This window comes from Sorghum bicolor, chromosome 8, assembly GCF_000003195.3.
Source record: "Sorghum bicolor cultivar BTx623 chromosome 8, Sorghum_bicolor_NCBIv3, whole genome shotgun sequence".
Classification (NCBI taxonomy): Eukaryota; Viridiplantae; Streptophyta; class Magnoliopsida; order Poales; family Poaceae; genus Sorghum; species Sorghum bicolor.
The window spans coordinates 53,054,500-53,074,112 of NC_012877.2; the positions used below are offsets into that span (position 1 = coordinate 53,054,500).

The 19,613-nt window shown below is 43.4% G+C and overlaps 2 protein-coding genes across 2 annotated transcripts; one reads left to right on the forward strand and one right to left on the reverse strand.

Moving 5' to 3' along the window:
• On the reverse strand, positions 4,953 to 11,925 carry LOC8066305 (golgin candidate 6). Its single transcript, XM_002443256.2, has 18 exons — positions 11,606 to 11,925; positions 11,323 to 11,375; positions 11,053 to 11,180; positions 10,756 to 10,955; positions 10,588 to 10,661; positions 10,433 to 10,502; positions 9,968 to 10,021; positions 9,777 to 9,872; positions 9,603 to 9,653; positions 9,423 to 9,512; positions 9,201 to 9,311; positions 9,047 to 9,118; positions 8,759 to 8,944; positions 8,240 to 8,337; positions 7,945 to 7,993; positions 7,775 to 7,840; positions 6,392 to 7,150; positions 4,953 to 5,715 (listed from the first exon to the last, which is right to left on the reverse strand). The coding sequence occupies exons 1-18, from the start codon at positions 11,660 to 11,662 to the stop codon at positions 5,155 to 5,157; spliced, it is 2,775 nt and encodes a 924-aa protein (XP_002443301.1). The 5' UTR covers positions 11,663 to 11,925; the 3' UTR covers positions 4,953 to 5,154.
• LOC8066306 (leiomodin-2) lies at positions 16,366 to 19,613 on the forward strand. The gene is made up of 3 exons (XM_002442217.2): positions 16,366 to 16,686; positions 18,667 to 18,794; positions 18,985 to 19,613. Exons 1-3 carry the CDS (start codon positions 16,524 to 16,526, stop codon positions 19,267 to 19,269), a joined length of 576 nt encoding a protein of 191 aa, XP_002442262.1. The 5' UTR covers positions 16,366 to 16,523; the 3' UTR covers positions 19,270 to 19,613.

A 19,613-nucleotide genomic window follows, 5' to 3' on the forward strand; every position in this document is an offset into this window, starting at 1 on the left:
GGCCCACTAGTTCCATAGCTGTGCCTAAAGCACATGCCAATGTTGCTGAGAGTTCTCGCAACCGCAAAAGGGGCTGTGGAAGGGGAAAAAGGAAGGGGAAGAAGGGTACCATGTTCAAGGTCAAAGGAAAGGGAAAGCCCAAGGGTAGGTTTGACCCCAAGAAGGAAAGAGGTGACTATAGTGGGGAAGAGCAAGGCGATTGCTATAGATGCGGAGCAAAGGGGCATTGGTCCCGTAATTGCCGCACCCCCAAACACCTCGTTGACCTTTACTAGCAGAGCAAAAACAAAAGTAAAGGTCAACATGAGTCCCACTTCCTCACCGAGCCTGAAGCACGGCCTGAGAAGCGCGACGACGGGGTCGTCGATACAAGTGGAGGCGTCCGAATGGACGAGAGTGAGGACAACCTTCTTGATGACTTTGATATATTTGGAGACCTGCAGTAATCTCCAAAGAGTCATGTTAGCGATGCCCACATGTACTAGTTTGGTCATGTATGCTCCTGAAGAGCATTTGTAATGTAGTAGATGATCCAAACTGTTGTAATTCCCAGGAATCATGTAATGTTGTCTTTATGATAATATATGTTTGTGTTAAATTTCTGTTTTTACTTTATGGTATTTAACAGAGCCTGTGGGACCCGATGGCGGAAGCGGAACTCTGTCTTGTAGACAGTGGTACCACCAATATGATACTGAGGGATACTAGATATTTCCAAACATTAACAAAGAAAAGTGGAAATATCATGACCATTGCCGGAAGCAATGCTCATATTGTGGGCACCAGAAGTGCCACACTAGTTCTCCCTATGGGTACTCAAATCTTTGTAAAGGATGCACTATTGTATCCCGACTCAAAGCGCACGCTTTTGAGCTTCAAAGATGTCCGTGCGAATGGTTTCCATGTAGAAACCGAGATCGAGCAAGGTGCTGAATACCTGCTGATCACTAAATTCGACGGGTACGAAAAGCGAGTGGTGGAAAGGTTCCCTTCATCGCCGACGGGTTTGTACTACATGTACATAAAGCCCACAGATGAGTATGTTGCGATGAAGACCATATTCAGAAACACAGAGTCATTTCGAATATGGCATGACCGCTTAGGTCATCCTGGGTTGGGAATGATGAGAAGAATCATCAACAATTCTGCTGGCCATGATGTCAGAGGCTTCCCAAATCCTGAAGATTTTGTTTGCACCGCATGTGCAAAAGGGAAGCTGATCACTAGACCATCCCTCCTGAAGATTAGGGATGACTCACCTGTGTTCCTGCAAAGGATACAAGGTGACATATGTGGACCTATCCAGCCCCTGTCGGGCCCATTTAGGTACTTTATGGTACTGATTGACTCATCTACCAGATGGAGCCATGTGGACCTGTTGTCCACTAGAAACCATGCTTTCTCCAAGCTCATTGCCCAGATAATCAGACTAAAAGCAAGTTTCCCTGATAACCGCATCCAGTCCATTCGGATGGATAATGCTGGTGAGTTCAGGTCGAAGGCTTTTGATGATTATTGCTTCGCCCTGGGCATTAAGGTAGAGCATTCAGTACCACATGTCCACACGTAAAATGGTCTAGCTGAGTCCTTGATCAAAAGGATCAAGTGGATTGCTAGGCCGTTGCTGCAGAATTGTAAGCTGCCAACCAGTTGTTGGGGCCACGCGGTGTTGCATGCTACAGCACTGATCCAACTCAGGCCAACTGCATACCATGATACATCTCCCTTGCAGTTAGTGCGTGGGAAAGAACCAAGTATTTCCCATCTGCGAATATTTGGCTGCGCAGTGTACGTGCCAATACCACCACCTCAGCGTACTGCAATGGGACCCCACCGTAAGTTGGGGATATATGTTGGTTATGTGACTCTGTCCATAATCAAATATTTAGAGCCTATGACTGGGGATCTTCATACGGCTCGGTACGCTGATTGTGTCTACGATGAAGACCATTTCCCAGCATTAGGGGGAGATAGGCATCCAGAAGAATGCCGCGAAATTGAATGGAATGCATCGGGGATGCAATCCTTAGACCCACGCACTAGCGAATCTGAAATGGAAGTTCAGAGAATTATTCATTTGCAAGGTCTTGCAAATGAGCTGCCAGATGCCTTCACTGATCACAAAAGGGTGACAAGGTCGCATATACCTGCAGTAAATGCGCCGGAGAGAGTTCAGGTACCCCTGAAGGCTACCAACTCTACAGTCTCCCCTAATCCTAGGAAGAGGGGGAGACCTTCGGGTGCTCAGGACAAGGTCCCGCGGAGACGTCCGCAGAGGCGACGGTCTGAGACACTTGCACCACTCGAAGAATCAGTTGAAGAGGCTCGACCCGAAGTCGAGAATGCCCCAGAAGTGGCAACTCAACCTGAAGTTGAGGAAGTCCCTGAAGGACACCATCTTGAAGATGGAAATCCCAATGCGTCGCGCGCGCATCATCGCATTGGAAGATCGGAACGCCCCAACTCAATCGTTATGGGAAATCACGATGAGTGGGAGGACGATCATGAGGAGATCGCCACTAATTATGTGGAACCAGGAGAGTCATATCATAGAAAGACCACTATTGTCAACATATATTTTGCCTCAAAAATTGCTGACTCAATGGATCCGGATCCAGAACCAAAGTCCATGATAGAGTGCCGGAAGCGCTCAGACTGGGATAAATGGAAAGCAGCAATTGAGGCTGAGTTGCGCTCGCTTTGCCAAAGAGAGGTTTTTGGGCCTGCAGTCCCAACGCCTCCAAAAGTCATCCCTGTAGGATGCAAATGGGTCTTCCTCCAGAAGAGGAATGAACATGGCGAGGTGGTAAGATACAAAGCGAGGCTAGTGGCACAAGGGTTCACACAGAGACCCGGCATCGATTATGATGAAACTTACTCTCCTGTTATGAGTGGTATAACGTTCCGATATCTTATATCTATGGCAGCTAACTTCAATTTGAAAATGCAGTTGATGGATGTTGTGACCGCATACTTGTATGGGTCACTTGATTCGGAAATATACATGAGTCCCTGAAGGACTCAAGATCCCTAGACCGAATCAAAACCGCAACATGTTCAGCGTCCGCCTGCAGCGGTCGTTGTATGGGTTGAAACAATCTAGAAGGATGTGGTTCAACCGATTGAGTAACTTTCTCCTACAGAGAGGTTACATCAATAACGATGATTGTCCCTGTGTTTTCATAAAGAAATCCAATGATGGATTTTGCATAATCTCCGTCTATGTCGATGACTTGAACATCATCGGGACTGCAAGGGACATTGAGGAAGCAATGGCTTACCTCAAGGCGGAGTTTGAGATGAAAGACTTGGGCAAGACCAAGTTTTGTTTGGGCCTGCAGTTCGAACACCTCCCTGAAGGAGTGTTTGTACACCAGTCCACTTATACTAAGAGGGTACTTGAAAAATTCAATATGAGCAAGTGCCACCCTCTTAAGACCCCCATGGTAGTCCGATCCCTGGAAGCGGATAAGGATCCATTTAGACCAAAGGGCGATGATGAGGAAGTATTGGGACCCGAAGTTCCATACTTAAGCGCCATTGGAGCACTGATGTACCTTGCAAACTGCACTAGACCTGACATTGCGTTTGCAGTAAATCTGTTGGCAAGGTACAATGCTGCCCCAACCAGGAGACATTGGGTTGGTGTCAAAACCATCTTGAGGTACCTACAAGGTACACAAGATCTTGGTCTATGGTTCCCGAAGAACCAAGCCCCAACCATGGTGGGATATGTGGATGCTGGTTATATGTCTGACCTGCATAATGCCAGATCACAGACTGGTTTTGTCTTTCTCTGTGGTGGTGCAGCCATTTCCTGGCGGTCTGTAAAGCGGACCCTAGTTGCCACATCGACCAACCACTCGGAGATAATCGCTCTGTATGAGGCTGCACGAGAGTGTGTTTGGTTGCGACGAATGATTAATCACATCCAGAAGTCATGTGGTTTGAACGTCGCTGACACCCCCACCATTATCTATGAGGATAATGCGGCTTGCGTTGCACAGATGCACATGGGTTATGTCAAGAGCAATCTCACGAAGCATATTGCTCCAAAGTTCTTTTATCCCCATGAGCTCCAGAAGAGCGGGGAGATAAATATCCTACAAGCTAGATCGTGCGATAACCTCGCAGATCTTTTCACAAAATCTCTACCCGCCTCTAGCTTCTATAAGTGCATCTATGGAATCGGTATGAGGCGACTTAGAGAGTTGCAGGGCCCAGGGGGAGACCAGCTCCAAAGACATAATCTATGACCGTGGTCCTGAAGATCACGAATCGGTCCTGAAGACCGACCTAAACATCAACTGTTGTACTCTTTTTCCCTTGATGAGTTTTTCCCACCGGGTTTTCTCATGCAAGGTTTTTAACGAGGCAACTGGTGCAGCATAAGCGATGCGTGTGATGTACTCTTTTCTCCTACCCTTTTTTCCCACAGGGTTTTTGGGGGGGAGTTTTTAACGAGGCATACACATAGCATAAATTTAGCCAAAGGGGAGTGTTGGAAATCAAAGTCAAGAAACAGTATGTGAATATAGACTTTGAATGGTGGCCAAATTAATGGAGGAGATTTCAAGAGTTCAAACATTGTAAAAGTTTTGTATCCTTTCACCATGAACCTCTATAAAAGGAGGGGTCACTTTCACTTGTAACTATCAACCAGAAAGTAAAAAGCAAAGTGAAATACAAAGGCCTCTCATTCTCCTCATCTCTCTGTGTCCACGAGTGAAACATTGTGAACACCCAGTGAACGATTTCTAACAGCATCTTCCTTTCTCAAATTTTCAGTTAGCATTTATTTATACATCAAAATGGCAAACTGTCATTCTTAGTTTCCTACTACTATCTAAATTCAAGTTCAGTACGTCTGCAAAGCTTAAATGAATGTTGCATTGTTAAGTGCTTTTACACACAAAACTGTACTAAACAATTAACCATAATACAAAACTAAGTTAATTATCAAAGGTAATATAAAATTTTATTTGGAGAATCAAATTCAACATGAGCGCGAGTCACTATTTAGTCCCATTCTCCACAAATAACTTAAATTTGAATGGTGCCTTTGTCTACACATTATCCACTGTACATTTGCCAATTGCCATCACAACATGAGAGCGGATTACACCAGCAGACCTAAAGGGTTACATAAACATATCATTCTTCATCATCTTCATCTTCATCGTCATCATCCGGGATGGCAGTGTCATCGCCAATACCTTGCAGAAGGGTATCCACATCTTCGCCGAGCTCTGCAAGCCTTGTGCTCAGCTTCTCAACCTTAGTTTGTTCCTGGCCGAGGCAGACAAGTAGATCATTCAGTTCCGCCTCACTGTCCTTCTCAGCCTCTTCCTTGGCTTGCGCTTTTATTGCTTCCACGTCAGGATACGGCACGCTGCCTCCCTGCCGCAAGGTTTTTACCTCGGCATCCAAACGGTAGTTGGCCTGCTCTATGCTGTTGTAAGCTTCTGACAAACTCTTGAGATCAGACTCCAGTTTTACCGAAAGGTTTCTTTGGTTGTTAGCTTCAGCTTCAATCTGGGACTTTTCAGTTTTGAGTGCCTCTATCTGTCTTTTCGCTCCCTCCAGTTCTTGTCTGAGGGCTTCAATCTGGACCCTTTCTCGGCCACTGCTAGGTTTCTGTGAAGTATCTGTGGTGGTACCACCACCAGTTCTCACTAACTCTTCTGCTAACATTGCATTTCGAGCCAGTAAGTCCTGACAGATGCCATTATAAATATCAGTGTCAGCTTCTTATACTTTCAGGTACAGCAGTGTCTGAAAAACACTAGCAACAACAGGCACCCAGCAACGAACCCATCACTCTAGAAACAATTATGTATGGCCACTTGCACAACAATTCACAAACTTTGAGAGAACATATTATCTAAAATATTTTCTCAAGGAATGTTTCAAATGTCTGAGTTTGCATGAAACAGCTTGTTTTTGTTAATATACTGTAAAACATAGGGTCATCAAGTACCAGAGTATTTGACAACCTAACCTCAGTGCTTCCCAGAAGACTGGTTGATCATGCCAAGAGACCCTTCATTCAAGAAGGTGGTGCCTTAAGGAGCAAGCTCCAACTAATGAGAAATATATAAAGTTTTATTAACACTAAGTCATAGAACATAGTGAAAAACCTAATTTAAGAAATAAGAATCACTTTCTGACGAGATCATGCCAAGAGAGTACGAGACCCTTCATGTTTGCTAACTGCTCAGTCTTTTGGATTAAGAAAATGGTGTTAATGAAATTTAAACTATTGTCAGGTGTCCCAAAATAGCACTGTCATTTCTATTTTCATGGCAATGCACAAAACATCAAGTTTTAGCTTTGAATTTTTGAAGTAATTCAACAGGAAATACTCTTAAGGCAATAAATGGAAACCTACCTGCATCTCATTGCACTGTTTCTCTACAAATGACTTTAGTCGCTTGATATACTCTCCATCGACCTCCCCGTTCTTCTGCTCCAATTCAGTAGGAAGGACTGCAGTTGCAGTTTTTGTCCGACTAAATATATCCATTATGTTTTCTCTAATATCGGCCTCAAGCTTGCTAAGGAAATTAACAAACTGAGAATCAAATATTTCTGAGAGGACAGGGTGTTGATCGTCTTTATTTGTTTCATCCTCTTCAATCTCTTGGAAATCTGACATGCTGTTCGCACTTGATCGGGAAAGCTCCTTGCGGTGATGCTGCTCTGACAACGGATGTGCCAAGCTTTTCCTCAATTCATCAAACCTCAAGAAGTATGTTGTGAGGCCAATCTTTTGACTTATAGCATCTGCAACAGCAAAGGCATCACGACCCTTCTCACGGCTAGCATTGTACAGGATGCAAGCACCTAGAACAACAGCAGCCAGTCCACGAACACAAGCAGTGTAACGTTTGCTTGAAGCAAGCTCTATTATGTAGTTCAGATGCACTGCTGATTCCAAAAGGCAATTGACAGCATTTGAACAATCAACAAGCCATATGATGAGTAGCCGGAGAATAACAGGTTGAATGTACGGTTCCTCTGGTTGGTTGTTTTGGTCGTTTTCTCCATCTGTTGAAGCTGCGATGGACAAACATGTGACAATACGATGCAATACCGGCTCAGTGCGCCCCAAGGACGGTGTTGGTGTCTCAAGCTGAATTTGCAATACCTGAGAAAACACCAGCTGTGACTTGTGAGACAACCTTCTGCCTTAAGTTGTACAAGAGGTATAGAACAATATACATATGAGACACGCTACTGAATCATGCCTTATATTAGTCAAAGAATTGGCATAAACAGGCACTAAAGCCCCCAGATAGTTTAAGGGTATCAGAAAAATAACATGACTAAATATTAATTACTTTAGGATCAAGAAGAATCATAACATAATAACCAGCCAAGCTCAGATACTCCCACCACAAGCGAGTAAGCATATAATTAGTTCTAGCAACAACACTAAGAAAAGGTCATGTGTCAACGCAGCTCAATATCCATTTTATTTTATTCACAAAATAGAATGGTGGAGTCAGTTAATAATTATATTTACAGCGCTTAATATTTCGGCCATGTTATCAGTGGTGAATGGTGATGTAAGGCATGTGTTAGGATTATGTTCTATCATGTGCTCCAAAAATTGTAATAATTATTGGCCATATGCATCCTAGATCTAGAGGTTGGAATAACATTTCGTTCCATCATCTAAAAAATAGTCAAACCTTAGCAGTAGGGTAGTTTGTTTGCTACTTTAAGTTTATATACAGGCAGAATGAATGAAAGGTAGAAGGGTGCATACACGATCCTTGCTTTGCAAGTTGTCCTTGATAATGTGAGAAAGAACGCTAGATGCTCTGCAACATGCCTGTGTAATTTTGGTTGAAATGTCAGAACAATAGATTAAACACAGCTACACAGAGACCACTTGAATATCCTGTAAAATGGAGCTTTAGGTTTTCAAGACTTCACCTCCATATCTCCATTGACATCACTTGAAACCAGAGCTTGCAGAAGTACACTGTCATTAAAAGACAATATATGTCAACTATCAATGATTCATGATGAAATTGATACTACAAATCACATGGGTTTGGCAGAAGCAAAAAAAATAAATGCTAGAGTGGGATGGCCAAAATTATATAATGGTGAAGATATATGTTGTTTTGGCCTTGGCTCAAGCAGTAATTTATAAACATAGCCAAAGGCAGCGAAGGTTAATGTCCCTTAATGTAAGATACAACTTATGTACAACCAATAAACCAACCTTCCAAAAGGCATGTCACTAGCAGGTCCATGTGTATCTCCTTGGTTCGGATGTGGAGCAATCGTTGATGCTAATAATGTCTGGCCACTAGGATTTCTCTGTTCCACAAATGGCAAACCAAAGATTGTTATGTGCTTTGTTAAGGAAACAACAAGAAAGCATAATAGTTTAAAACCAATACTAACTAACAATTGCATGTAAATACTTGAGAAGCACAAATTATTAGAACATTGAACAAATATTCTCAGATTACTAGAAACCAAAAGTTTTCCATTTGAGAAGTAAAGTTAGTTCTATTTCAGTTTGTATCATTGTATGTGAAGTTATCTAATTTTACGCTAGGCCTTCCATTCCTATTTTTCATCTTTTATTTTCAGAAAATGTGCTAAAAGAAATATGACTCTTTGTGATCCGGATGTTAATGCACAAAATATAAGCATCTACTACAGTGACTCCTTGCCCTCTTGGTGCTTGCTAGTTTAGACATAATTAAAGCAAGCACAACAGTAGAATAGCCACCTCACAGAAACACTTGAATACATAATCAGCAGCAACAAATTCCTGCGCTACAGAGGTCCGCAAGATTATAGAGAAGATGGCATTCAGTGCGGGTTGAACATGAGGCTCTTCTCCAACTTGCTTTCTTGCGAGAGAATCAAGATTCTGAGGATTTCTTAACACCAAATTGCCAATACATCGCAGTGCCTGGGAAAAAATTATGGCCAGTGCCAAACAAGGTAGCATCATTCACCAGTTGAAAAGGGAAAATGCAGGAGACAAAGGAGCACATAGTCCTAAGGGAATTACCATACAGCGGAGAGCGACAGGGGCCCACTGACTCTCAACGCCCAACAAAAGAAGATGGTCCAGAATGTTTTTCTATCAATAAGGGGAACACATGAAGCTCAGTTTCCATGTCATATGGATGTCACTTAGAGAGTTTGAAGGGGAAAAAGGATACCTGAGCCAATGCAGTTTGATTTGCATTGTTACCATTTTTACCTGCTTCACCGGATGGGCCCCCCATCAAAAGCAGTTCCACAGTATTTAAAGCTCCGAGGAGATTTACTGTCTAAAGAAGACACAGTTTATAGCTTGAGTTAAATGTTGCTAATCCAAACTAAAGACAGATATTCCAAGAATTTATCATCAAGAACAGAAGCTGGACTGATGAACATAATACCTTCTGTTGGGTAAAATTAAATGCACTGCCTCTCCTAATCTTTAGTATTGATATCAGTGGGTCAAAGCCCATTGTCTCTTTCAAAAGCATCTGATTGATGGAACAAGGTAAAAAAAAGTGGCATCAACGAAAAATCTGACAAATTAAAACTTTCAGAAAGGCTTTGGAAGAATGATGAACCTGATTTGATGCATTGTGTCGAATTAAATTATTTAGCAGTTCAAGGCAATCCTGCTCAAATAAGGAACATATTAGCACCAATCGAATTTTGTATACCTAATACCTTTATGTGGAAACTGGGAAAAAAGTTAGAAGCCAATTTCAGATAAAGAACACCAATAAGCAATTTTTCACCTGAACAACTACACCTCCATCAGAATAGCCCTCCTCTCTGATAATGCTAAATATCTTCTCAAACACACCCTCAAATACAACAATTTTTTGAATTTCCTGGAATGAAGAGAATTACAATTTATTTATAAAAGGGAGTATAGAAAAATGCCAGCAACATAACAAATCAGCATCTAGTGTTAGACAGGTTTAACCTCTGCATCCCGAGTCAAATAAGTAAGAAGTAACAGTGCTTCATTCCTTATGACCTGCAAGGTATAACAAAAATAGGCAACTATACATGAGTAATAAGATACCATAAGAATTTTTCATTAACTCATGATATATCATTTTTAAAAACTTGGATCAAAATATGAATTAGGTAGAATTAGATGTTCAGTATAAGTGAAATGTCTGAGTAGACATGTACTGAATCCTTCAGAAAAGGATATATAACAACCCAGACTAAATTGATTGTGTAACATTGATTTCGGAAACCATTCTAGTCTGAGAACACAAGTGATGTTCATATAAATTAGCATACAGGCTTCCCACAAACATTCGACTGTCCTAACACATACAAGGGCAAACAATAAATAACAGCATAAAATGATTAGAATGTCATGAGCAGCACATGTACTTCCTAAGAGAGTAAGAAAACAGGCATAGAATATCGAGACCTCACGATCCATAAGCATGTCCATTAGAACTGTTATACCACGAGGAATCAATAGAATCGCTTCCTGTAACCTGAAAAAACAATATAAAAGGCACTTACATGGGATTCTAATTTAGTCATGGCATCTCAAAAGGACAAAAATGACTTACTGGGCACCTTTTCAGCGAGTTTGTAAGTAGAGCTGTTAGAAGCTGGATTGTGTAGTATCTCACATAAAAGTCTTCCTCTGACTTCAAACCAAACAGGAGCGATAAGCCAGGACTCAGGACACATGAAGCAGGCGATGCAAGTTACATGCTGTTAAGGCAAAATATGTGCACTCACCAATAAGCTCAAAAGAAGAGAAATATTCTCTGTTTCTCGAGACAGCAGATCAGAGTTCAATGACGCCGGTTGAACCTCAGTCTTTGGCCCTTGTGACGTCTCAATAGGAGTCAATGCGCTCACAAAGGTCTCCAGGGCACCTCTCACAAGCTCTACATCCTCGCGGTCTTCTTTCAAAATATTGAGGAGGATAGGAAAACCTAATTTGCAAATTAGAAAGGAAACAATGTAAATATGCACCAGTCTCGCCAGAGCAGCTAGAGAACAAATATAAGGGCACAGGTAGAAAGGAGATACCCATTGCTCCAAACGACATCTGTGCCGAGCGGCTTTCTGCCACGAGCGACTGCAGCTCAGTCATGGCAGATCTCCGGTCATCAGGTATCGTGCCATTGCTTATCCGGTCAAGATATCTCTCGACGTAGCTGCATCCAAGGGGCACAATGGTAGGATTAACTGAGATATAAGTGATGCACATAAATCAATTGCTACTTTTGCTTGGTAAGAGCAGACAGCATTGCAGCGAGTCTGCGAGTGAAGTAAAAAACAATTTGCAACTGAGCCTACCTATCTTCCTTTGACTCGATCCCCTCGTTGCCGAAAACGAATTTCCCCATTCCCTGCCAAGACACACGACAACACAAACGGGAGGTAAGTAAGCATCAGACCCGACTTGACCAACCACTAGCATCTCGAGCTTGGTTTCCACTGCGACATAACACCCAGAACTCAAAATTGGTGACGCCCATCATGGTAGCAACTCGCCCCCGCGACCGCAGCAGCGGGGGACAGTCGTTCCCCGTGGGCGGGGGTTCGGGTAAGGAGCCGCGAGGGAGTCGGGCGCGCGAACCTGCATGATGTTGCCGGCGCTCCCGGCGATGCCGCGGAAGTTGATCGACCGGTCCATGGATCGCGCCTTCCGCCGCGGTGGGGCCCTGCGGCGATGGGAAGAACGACGAGGGAAGGGAAGGGACGAAGGAACCGCTCGGGTGGCGTATCAACTGCAGCGGTGAAGGGGCGCTCGCCGGAGGATGGGGGTCGCCGCCGCCGCCGCGGCGGAGGAGATCGGAGTGGGGTTGGGTCGGGTCGGATGCGGCGGAGGCGAGTCGGGGCCTGGCTAAGCTCGGTGGAGACGAGACGAGTCGAGTCGGGGGCACGGAAGGTTGCTGGATTTGCTCAGCGGGATGACGTGGCGGCCCAGGTTCCTGTTTCTTCTATTTTAATTAATATAATTGAATTGAATGATTGATGTAAATTTAATGGCTCCTTGTTTTTATGTTCAAAAAAAAATGGCTCCTTGTTTTTTTCCTAATAAGGTAAATGAGATTTATTATATTAAAACTTATCACAGTATTATATTCTAAAATCACATGCTCTCTTGGTCCAAATTACAATACGTTTTGATTTTTCTACATGAGGAAAATTTAGGCCTTGTTTAGTTTTAAAAAATTTTACTAAATTTTTCAGATTTCTGGTCACATCAGGACGTGCATGGAGCATTAAATATAGATAAAAGAAATAACTGATTGCACAGTTTACCTATAATTTGTGAGATAAATCTTTTGAGCTTAGTTAGTCCATAATTAGACAATATTTGTTAAATACAAATGAAAGTGCTACATTGTCCATTTCCCAAAAAAAATAGAGCTAAACAAGGCCTTACATTCTTTGATATAAACAATGTCAAGATATGTAGTAAAAGTAATATGAAAAACTAAAATGTACTATAATTTAAATGAAAATAATTCAGAATGTTTTATAGTGACATACAATATCATAGCAGTAGGCTTAAAAAAGCTATAGCAATATTTAGAACACTATGCTATTGCTTTGCTATTGGCTAACTATTGGCCCCAACTTCCATGTTGGCATAAAGACTCCACATCACATAGATTGGTAGGTTTTGTGGATGTTTCTATTAGGGCATGTCCAGTGCTACAGCATGGCATGTCGCCCCAACATACGTGTCTCCATAATATGTTCATGTCATGATATAGTGTAGTCCGTAGTGTGATAGAGACTCCTGTAGAGGAGTCATTGGTTTCGTTAGACAAAAAAGCGAAGCAGCTGCCAGAGTTTGTGTTGCGCCCTTCAAGCATTAGCCTGTAGAGCAGAGAAACCCAGAAAAGGTGCTTTTTTAGGACAGAGTCATGGGTAGATGGATTAGACAAAAGCAAAGATGGGGTTGTGTCTTCCGTTAAATAAATTGTTGGCTTTAGTGGCACTTTTCATACATGGAGTACATTTTTTAGGCTATTGATGCTATATGCTTTCGTTGCTGCTGCCCTTAGCCTTTGAAGATAGCAGACACTTGACAAAGGACGAGGCAGCTTGACAAAGGACGAGACATCAACTGAATTTGCGTTGTGATTGTGACCAATACAAAAAGTCTGATAAAAGCTAAGACTACATTTTACAAAAGGGCAACACCTTGTAGTTGGAGATTTGTAGTCTCAACCGATTGTTGTCTACATTGCATATACCTTTGTTGTTACTCTAAAGTAGCTCATTATTTACTACCATTATAATATTGTTTTAGAGTAAAACCATGGTTCTCACTGCATTGTCCTAGCTCGAGTTATTCAAAGGAGAATAATAAACTACTATGTAATTGGTTCTATATTTTTATGTATAACAAATAATTCAAAAATTTGATACTTTTTTTATCAAAACATTTGTTTGAACTATGAACACTCTATTAACATCCCTTGTTGCTTGAATCATCAACACATCCTAGCTAGCTTGGCCACTCGGATCAGGAAACAAGAAAGACAATAAGAAGGGAAGAAGTAGAAAAGAAAGAGAATCACATGAGTGTCTTTCTCATCATCTTGACTAAGGAAAAGTTTCACAAAGCTCCATTTCTCTAGTTATTGGACACAAGGAAAAGGTCAAAGAAAATATTCAACAATAACAATCTACATCAACTTGCAACATTTTATGCTCAACAAGATACGTGGATAAGCTAATCATGACCTTAGACCTAACCTAAACTCTAAAAGAACCCATTCAAATTCAAATCTTGGGTTAGTCATAGACGACCTAGAGTTTCACTACGCTATATTAACCCAATGTAACTTAACAACCTATAGAAATATAGCAAACCATGGCTCAATTCACTCAAAGTCAGAGTGAACCTTGTCTAGTTTACCTAGCCATGATCATTATCCAGTGTTATTGAAAACATGACTCTCATATATATCATCGTTGTTAAACTATAATCATTTCTCTTATGAGATAGTTGGACTTCTTTTATCATAGGGTTGAATGGCTGGGTACATGTTTTTTATTTCCCAAAGCACACAGGCCGTTGTGAGGCAAAAGTTAAAAGTTTTTAAAAGTCTGATTCGGTTATTTTTAAATTGTTATTATCTCTACCATAATTGAAATCTTCTCCAGACAAATTCTACCTGCAAGATCAACGAGTCACAGCACATGTCCTACAGATTTGACGGCCCAGATTAAAAGTATGATCACGACCTTACACACGCACACCTCCGTCAATCGCAAAAAGGCCGCAACACACACACGTCCGTCATCCTGCCGGCCTCCTCCAAGATCGCATCTGTGTACCAACGGCGATGGCAGCCGCCAACAAGTTCTGGCCCCTCAACAAGGTCACCGACGCCGCCCACTGGGACGCCGAGGTCCTCTTCGGCCGCCTGTGCATCGTGGGCGACGCCGCTTTCCTCTCCTCTGGCTTTCTGCCGTGTGACGCGCCGGAGACGACGCCCTAGTCTGTATCCAGCCGCTACTCGGTGCCGCAGTTGGCCCACTGCGAGGGCACGGACGCCGCCGTGCTGTGCATCTCACGGCGGGGGCGCCGTCGTGGAGGCTCAGCAACGGACGCCATCTGAACGCCCGAAGGGAGCAGCTGCCGCTGGCGGCTTTCGCGCCCGTCCTCTCGTGCGGCATGGACGACGCGGCTCGCGCGCTGACGATGTTGTCGTCGTCGCCGTCGGATGACGACGCCAATGGCGGCGCGCCGTGGCTCTGGAAGCTTTTCGCAGATCAGCTGTGCCGCCGCCTCTTTCTCTCCATCTGCCACCACAGCAACGTCCCGGTGTTGCCTAGCTTCGTGTGCCTTCCCGTTGATCTACAGATGGCGATCCTGTGTAGGCTCCACGTCGCTGACGACGTCGCGACGGTGGAGTGCGCTAGCAAGGAGCTGAGGTGCCTCGTCGCCGACCACGACGCCATGCTCTGGAAGGCTAGGTACGTGTCCATCAGATCTCTGAACTCCCGTCATCAACAACGTGTCGAATACAGACCACCATCGATTTTCTCCAACAAGGAACCATCGTACTTCACCGACGAGGACATGCCATTGATGAGCCGGAAAGAGAGGTACGCGATGGCTAGATGGCAGACAATGGTGATGTCAAGTTGGCGGTTGAAGACGACTCCCATGCCGACATGGAAGCCATGGGTGCCGTCTGCAAAGAGAGCAAAGTTACAGACCATTATAGATACGGTGCACCGATGTTGTGGGCAACATAATTCACCGTAACACCATGATCATCGACCAAAACAACCGAGGACAGTTGTACGGACAAGTAGTGTTCATGGATGGAGAGGCACCACCGTTGATGACAGAAGCAGCAGGAGAACGATGGCGACGGTGGTGCTGTGCAGCAAACCCTATAGGAAGGGGAACGGTATTGGTGCGGTGCACTCGCCGTCTTCGCGGCACCGATGGATTCACCGGTGACGACGGTGTGGTCACCAGTTTCTGAACAGGCATGAGTCGAGCTGGAGGTCTTTTTTGCAATAATAATCAGGTCCTTGATAGCAGTAATTCTGCCGTATTTTAATACTCAACTCAGTAATTGCATTGCTTATTTTTGTCAGGCTGCAAAATTTCTCTAGCTCTGATGTTGTACTGCAGATTATGAGAAGGAGGCAAATAAAAAAGCTGGTGAAAGGAAGCAGTAGCTCAACAGGTGATCCATGTGTGTGTGTTCTGTATTTTTTTCTTCCGTTCTTCTGTTCGCTGCTCCTAAACAAAAAAGAACGTTTCTGCATGAATCAATTTAAGCCCCCAAAGCAGCATCATCTAATTTCTCATTACAGTTTTAACAACATGAGATTGCCCTAGAACTTCAAAGAGGACCTTTTGTGACGTCATTTTTGTTTCTTGTGCTGATCATATAGGTAGACTATAGAGAGGATCAGGCACAACCATGACATGAAATAAAAGCCGCTAAACCTAAGGTAACCTTTAGAGATCTAAATTATAGTTGTCAGAAATTTTCTAATTAAATATACTGAATTCTCACTTTGATCCTATTTGCAGTGTCTCACTTTGAATTCTCACTTTGTTCCTATTTTTTGTAAACAAGGAAAATATCCAACCAGCTGCAGATGGAGATCATAGCCATGGTGGCAGTACCACGACAACCATGATAGAAAGTAGAATATCTATAGCTAGCGGTAAATATCAGCTACATAATCTGCTTTTTATTTATGTGAAAGAGCTAATTTATCTTAATCTTTATTGTAACAGGGTATTATACTAGTTACTTAAAAGACGGTTAAAATATATAAAGAAAAACCACTCAATTCGAAGGAGCACGGAAAATGGCTGGCTTCCCCTGCGCCTACGCCCCAACGGGCCGAAAACCCAACACGTCGCGCCCAAAACCGCCGACCAAGGCTCGCCCTTGCACACGCGGCGGCCGCCTCGCGCGCTCGCCCGCCGCGTTCTCCCTTCCTGATCCATCCCAGGTCCCCAGCGGCCACCTTCCGCTCGCCGCCGCCGGAGGTCCATGGGCCAGGCTCTGCGCCGCGCCTCGGGGCGCGTGAGGCCCCCTCCTCCCTCGCCCTCGCCGCCCGCGAGGCAACCCCAGCCTCCCCCGCCTCCGCCCCGGGCGTCGCCGGCGGCCGCTGGCGGCGCGACGCAGGACCGGCTCGACGCGCCCTCCGTTGACGGTACGGCCGGCTGCTGCTTCCCCTGGTTTCTCCACTCTAGGATTTATAGCTTGCTCGCTTCGCTGTGTTGCTAAATCGCGTGACTGCGCCTCGCCCTTGCTACTGGAGTCCGCTGGTTTTGCTTGGTCCGCTGATGCTTGCATTTCCGTAGCCTAGTAAGTCTTCACGGGGTAACGTGGTTATTGGTTAAATTCTACTAGGCTACGGAAATGCTTGATAGCTTGGATTGGTTAGGACTTAAAGGCCAGCTCTTGATTCTGGGCCCTCTTTTGTGTTTTCTTGTGCTAAGGTAGTTAATCAGATGGGTGGAATACTGAAATGGAATGTATGCCAACGATTAGAGCTGTTCATTAGAAATGTATGTAGTATCACCACTGTACTGTGCCTGTCATGCCTCACTTAACCCAAATAATATTGAATTTACTACAGTGGATTCGTACTGGTTACAGATACCAAATTGGACTTTTGCATACAGTGCACCCTTCACACTAGCATCTTAGTATATGGAAAAATATGATAACATATTGTTGATTTTTTACTGGATACATGACGCTCTGTGTGTGTGTGGGGGGGGGGGGGGGTTCCATCAGAATTCGATGCAGCTGTTTATTCATCACCTTATTGATCCAAGATTTTGGCAATTTGTTCTGCTTGATGCCTCTTTTTGTTCAGCACTCATTCTTCTACCCAACTTCTACGATAGCAATAATCAGCTTCTAGATTAGTAAAACATTTATCTGTAAGGGGCACAGCACCTCTTCATGGATGAAGATCCACATCAGTTTACAACATTGGCCCATTGGGTTCAATTAAGTAATGGCACTACATGGAAATTATCTAAAGCTCTCAAGAAACAATTGTTTAATGAGGTAGCCTGTGAAGCCAACATATGAAATTCCCCATTGGAAAATATAAGCTCTCACTCTTCTGTAAAGGAAATTGCTCCTCTGTGTGAACTGTAATTCCTTTCAAAACCTTGGTTCTACTTATTCCAAACTTTGGTACTTAAAGCCCCACAATAATAAGTCCTTTCTTATTTGGTTTTCTGGGTGTGAGCCTCATATATACACCCTATATTACAAGGTTCAATATCCACACCTACAATAAAGTCAAGCCTGTCCACTCCAACATGACAGTGATGTGTGTTGTACCCTACCATATTAATTTTGACATTATTTCATTTGGTTCAGTGCTCAATTCTGCTAGGTATGGATACTGGCATTGGTGTGGCATCATAGAAAGGAAGAGCACTAAGGAGTTCAGAGTAGACAACAACCACACTTATCTGATCCGCAGGCAGTAAACACCTTTAATGTTCATGGATGTTTCTACCGATGCCAAACTAGCTAGTAGTTAGAACATGAACTTTGAGATTTGAGATGGTGTTTGGTTTGCTTCTTATGCTGCATGACATTTTTATTTTTGGCTGTTGATGCTTTAAAAAAAAGGTAATTGGATTTTCAGGACCAAAATCAACAGCACTAAAGCATTTGTGTGGGCGGGTATGGATTTTAGGGCCTTGTTTGTTTCTGCCTATAGTGCTAGACTTGATTATAATCTCAATGCGGGAATTTTTTTCAATTCTCCATTCACGATTTTGCTAAAGCAGCAGTCAGCAGAATCAGAAATCATTGAAGCATTTGGTTAGGATTCTCATTTTTTTCACCGAGATTCCGATTATAAGCGGAAACAAACAGGGCCTAACTAATCCCTTTTGAGTCTTCTTTGGATAATTCCTGTTTTAGTATCTCAATGCTCATATGCCAATATGCCAAAGAATGTTTTTTCAGTATGTTCTAAATGCAAATTCTTTGCTTGTCTAGAAATCTAGGATCTAGAGTGTCTCTGTACATAGCATGGCACGCTTCCATGTTATTTAACTGCAAACTTTAGCATGTTTACTGGTTCCAGATTGAGAAGTCAGAAGCTGTAGTCATTTTTTCTTTCACCAGTCTGTAATTTTTAAAAGTATAATGGCAGATGTCACGACACCAACGAAAAACGTCCATGGTGTACTTGCGGAACGTGATCCAAGTTATGACGAGATGCTCAAGCACATGGTTGGGAGAATCACTACTAAGCCTGGAGGAAAACCAGAAATGGGTGAAGTAAGTCCACTAGAACTAAGGAATGCTTCCCCTGAATCATTGAAGTTATGGCAATATATTATGCCTTGGCCTACAAACTTTGAATTGAACAACACCATGCTTGAATGAAAAAAAAGTAGTACTGTCTTTGGTTATCGACTTACACAGAATGCCCACTGCAAATGAAACTAACACAGATCCAATGTGGCAGGCTTCTGTTGTACAGCAGTACAACAGACCGCTCCCAAAGGTCAGAACATCAAAGGCTGAACCTGGGCAAAGTGGGGGTAGGCAGCTACCATCAGGTGCCCTGAACGTCCAGCACATCCAGGAGATAATCCAACTGTACCAAGGAAAGTCTACTAACCACCAGGGTCCAATGAGTGTAGACGACATCGCCTTGAGGTTCAGAGTCGAAGCCTCAGTCGTCCAAAACATTGTGCAGTTCGTTTCGCTGCCCCAGGACGAGACCGTCAAGAAGAAAGAGGACCACTGAGGGTCCGTCCATGTGGTCTTGCAGCTAACTCTGAGCCTTGTTGTTCTTGTTCCCAAGCTCATAGAGAACTGCTTGAATGCCATTTTGTAGTGTTGTTTTTTAGCTTTCTCCTGCTCCTGCTGCTGAGACTGAGATGATGAGGTGGTGGAAATTGAGAAAACATGTCTCCTTACCTGAATAAAGATGACAGCGTTTTTTTTTTTTGCCTGATGGGCTTGTCATGCTTACAATGAATACGGACATTTGTTCTCTGTTGGGTCTTGTGAAAGCATCACGAACTGTGAGAACAGTTTCTTTTTGTTAACAGTCAAAGGCAAAAGAGATGTGAGGATGAACTAATGCTA

Bases quoted from the DNA above. Each gene is read 5' to 3' on its own strand.
- LOC8066305 (XM_002443256.2), bottom strand. From the start codon at position 11,662: ATGGACCGGTCGATCAACTTCCGCGGCATCGCCGGGAGCGCCGGCAAC. The intron at 10,503-10,587 runs GTGCCCAGTAAG...TTGTTTTTTCAG, and splicing joins CTTACAAACTCGCTGAAAAG to GTTACAGGAAGCGATTCTAT. The intron at 9,654-9,776 runs GTGAAAAATTGC...TTATTTGAGCAG, and splicing joins ATGGAGGTGTAGTTGTTCAG to GATTGCCTTGAACTGCTAAA.
- LOC8066306 (XM_002442217.2), top strand. From the start codon at position 16,524: ATGGGCCAGGCTCTGCGCCGCGCCTCGGGGCGCGTGAGGCCCCCTCCT. The intron at 16,687-18,666 runs GTACGGCCGGCT...GTATAATGGCAG, and splicing joins CGACGCGCCCTCCGTTGACG to ATGTCACGACACCAACGAAA. The intron at 18,795-18,984 runs GTAAGTCCACTA...CCAATGTGGCAG, and splicing joins GAAAACCAGAAATGGGTGAA to GCTTCTGTTGTACAGCAGTA.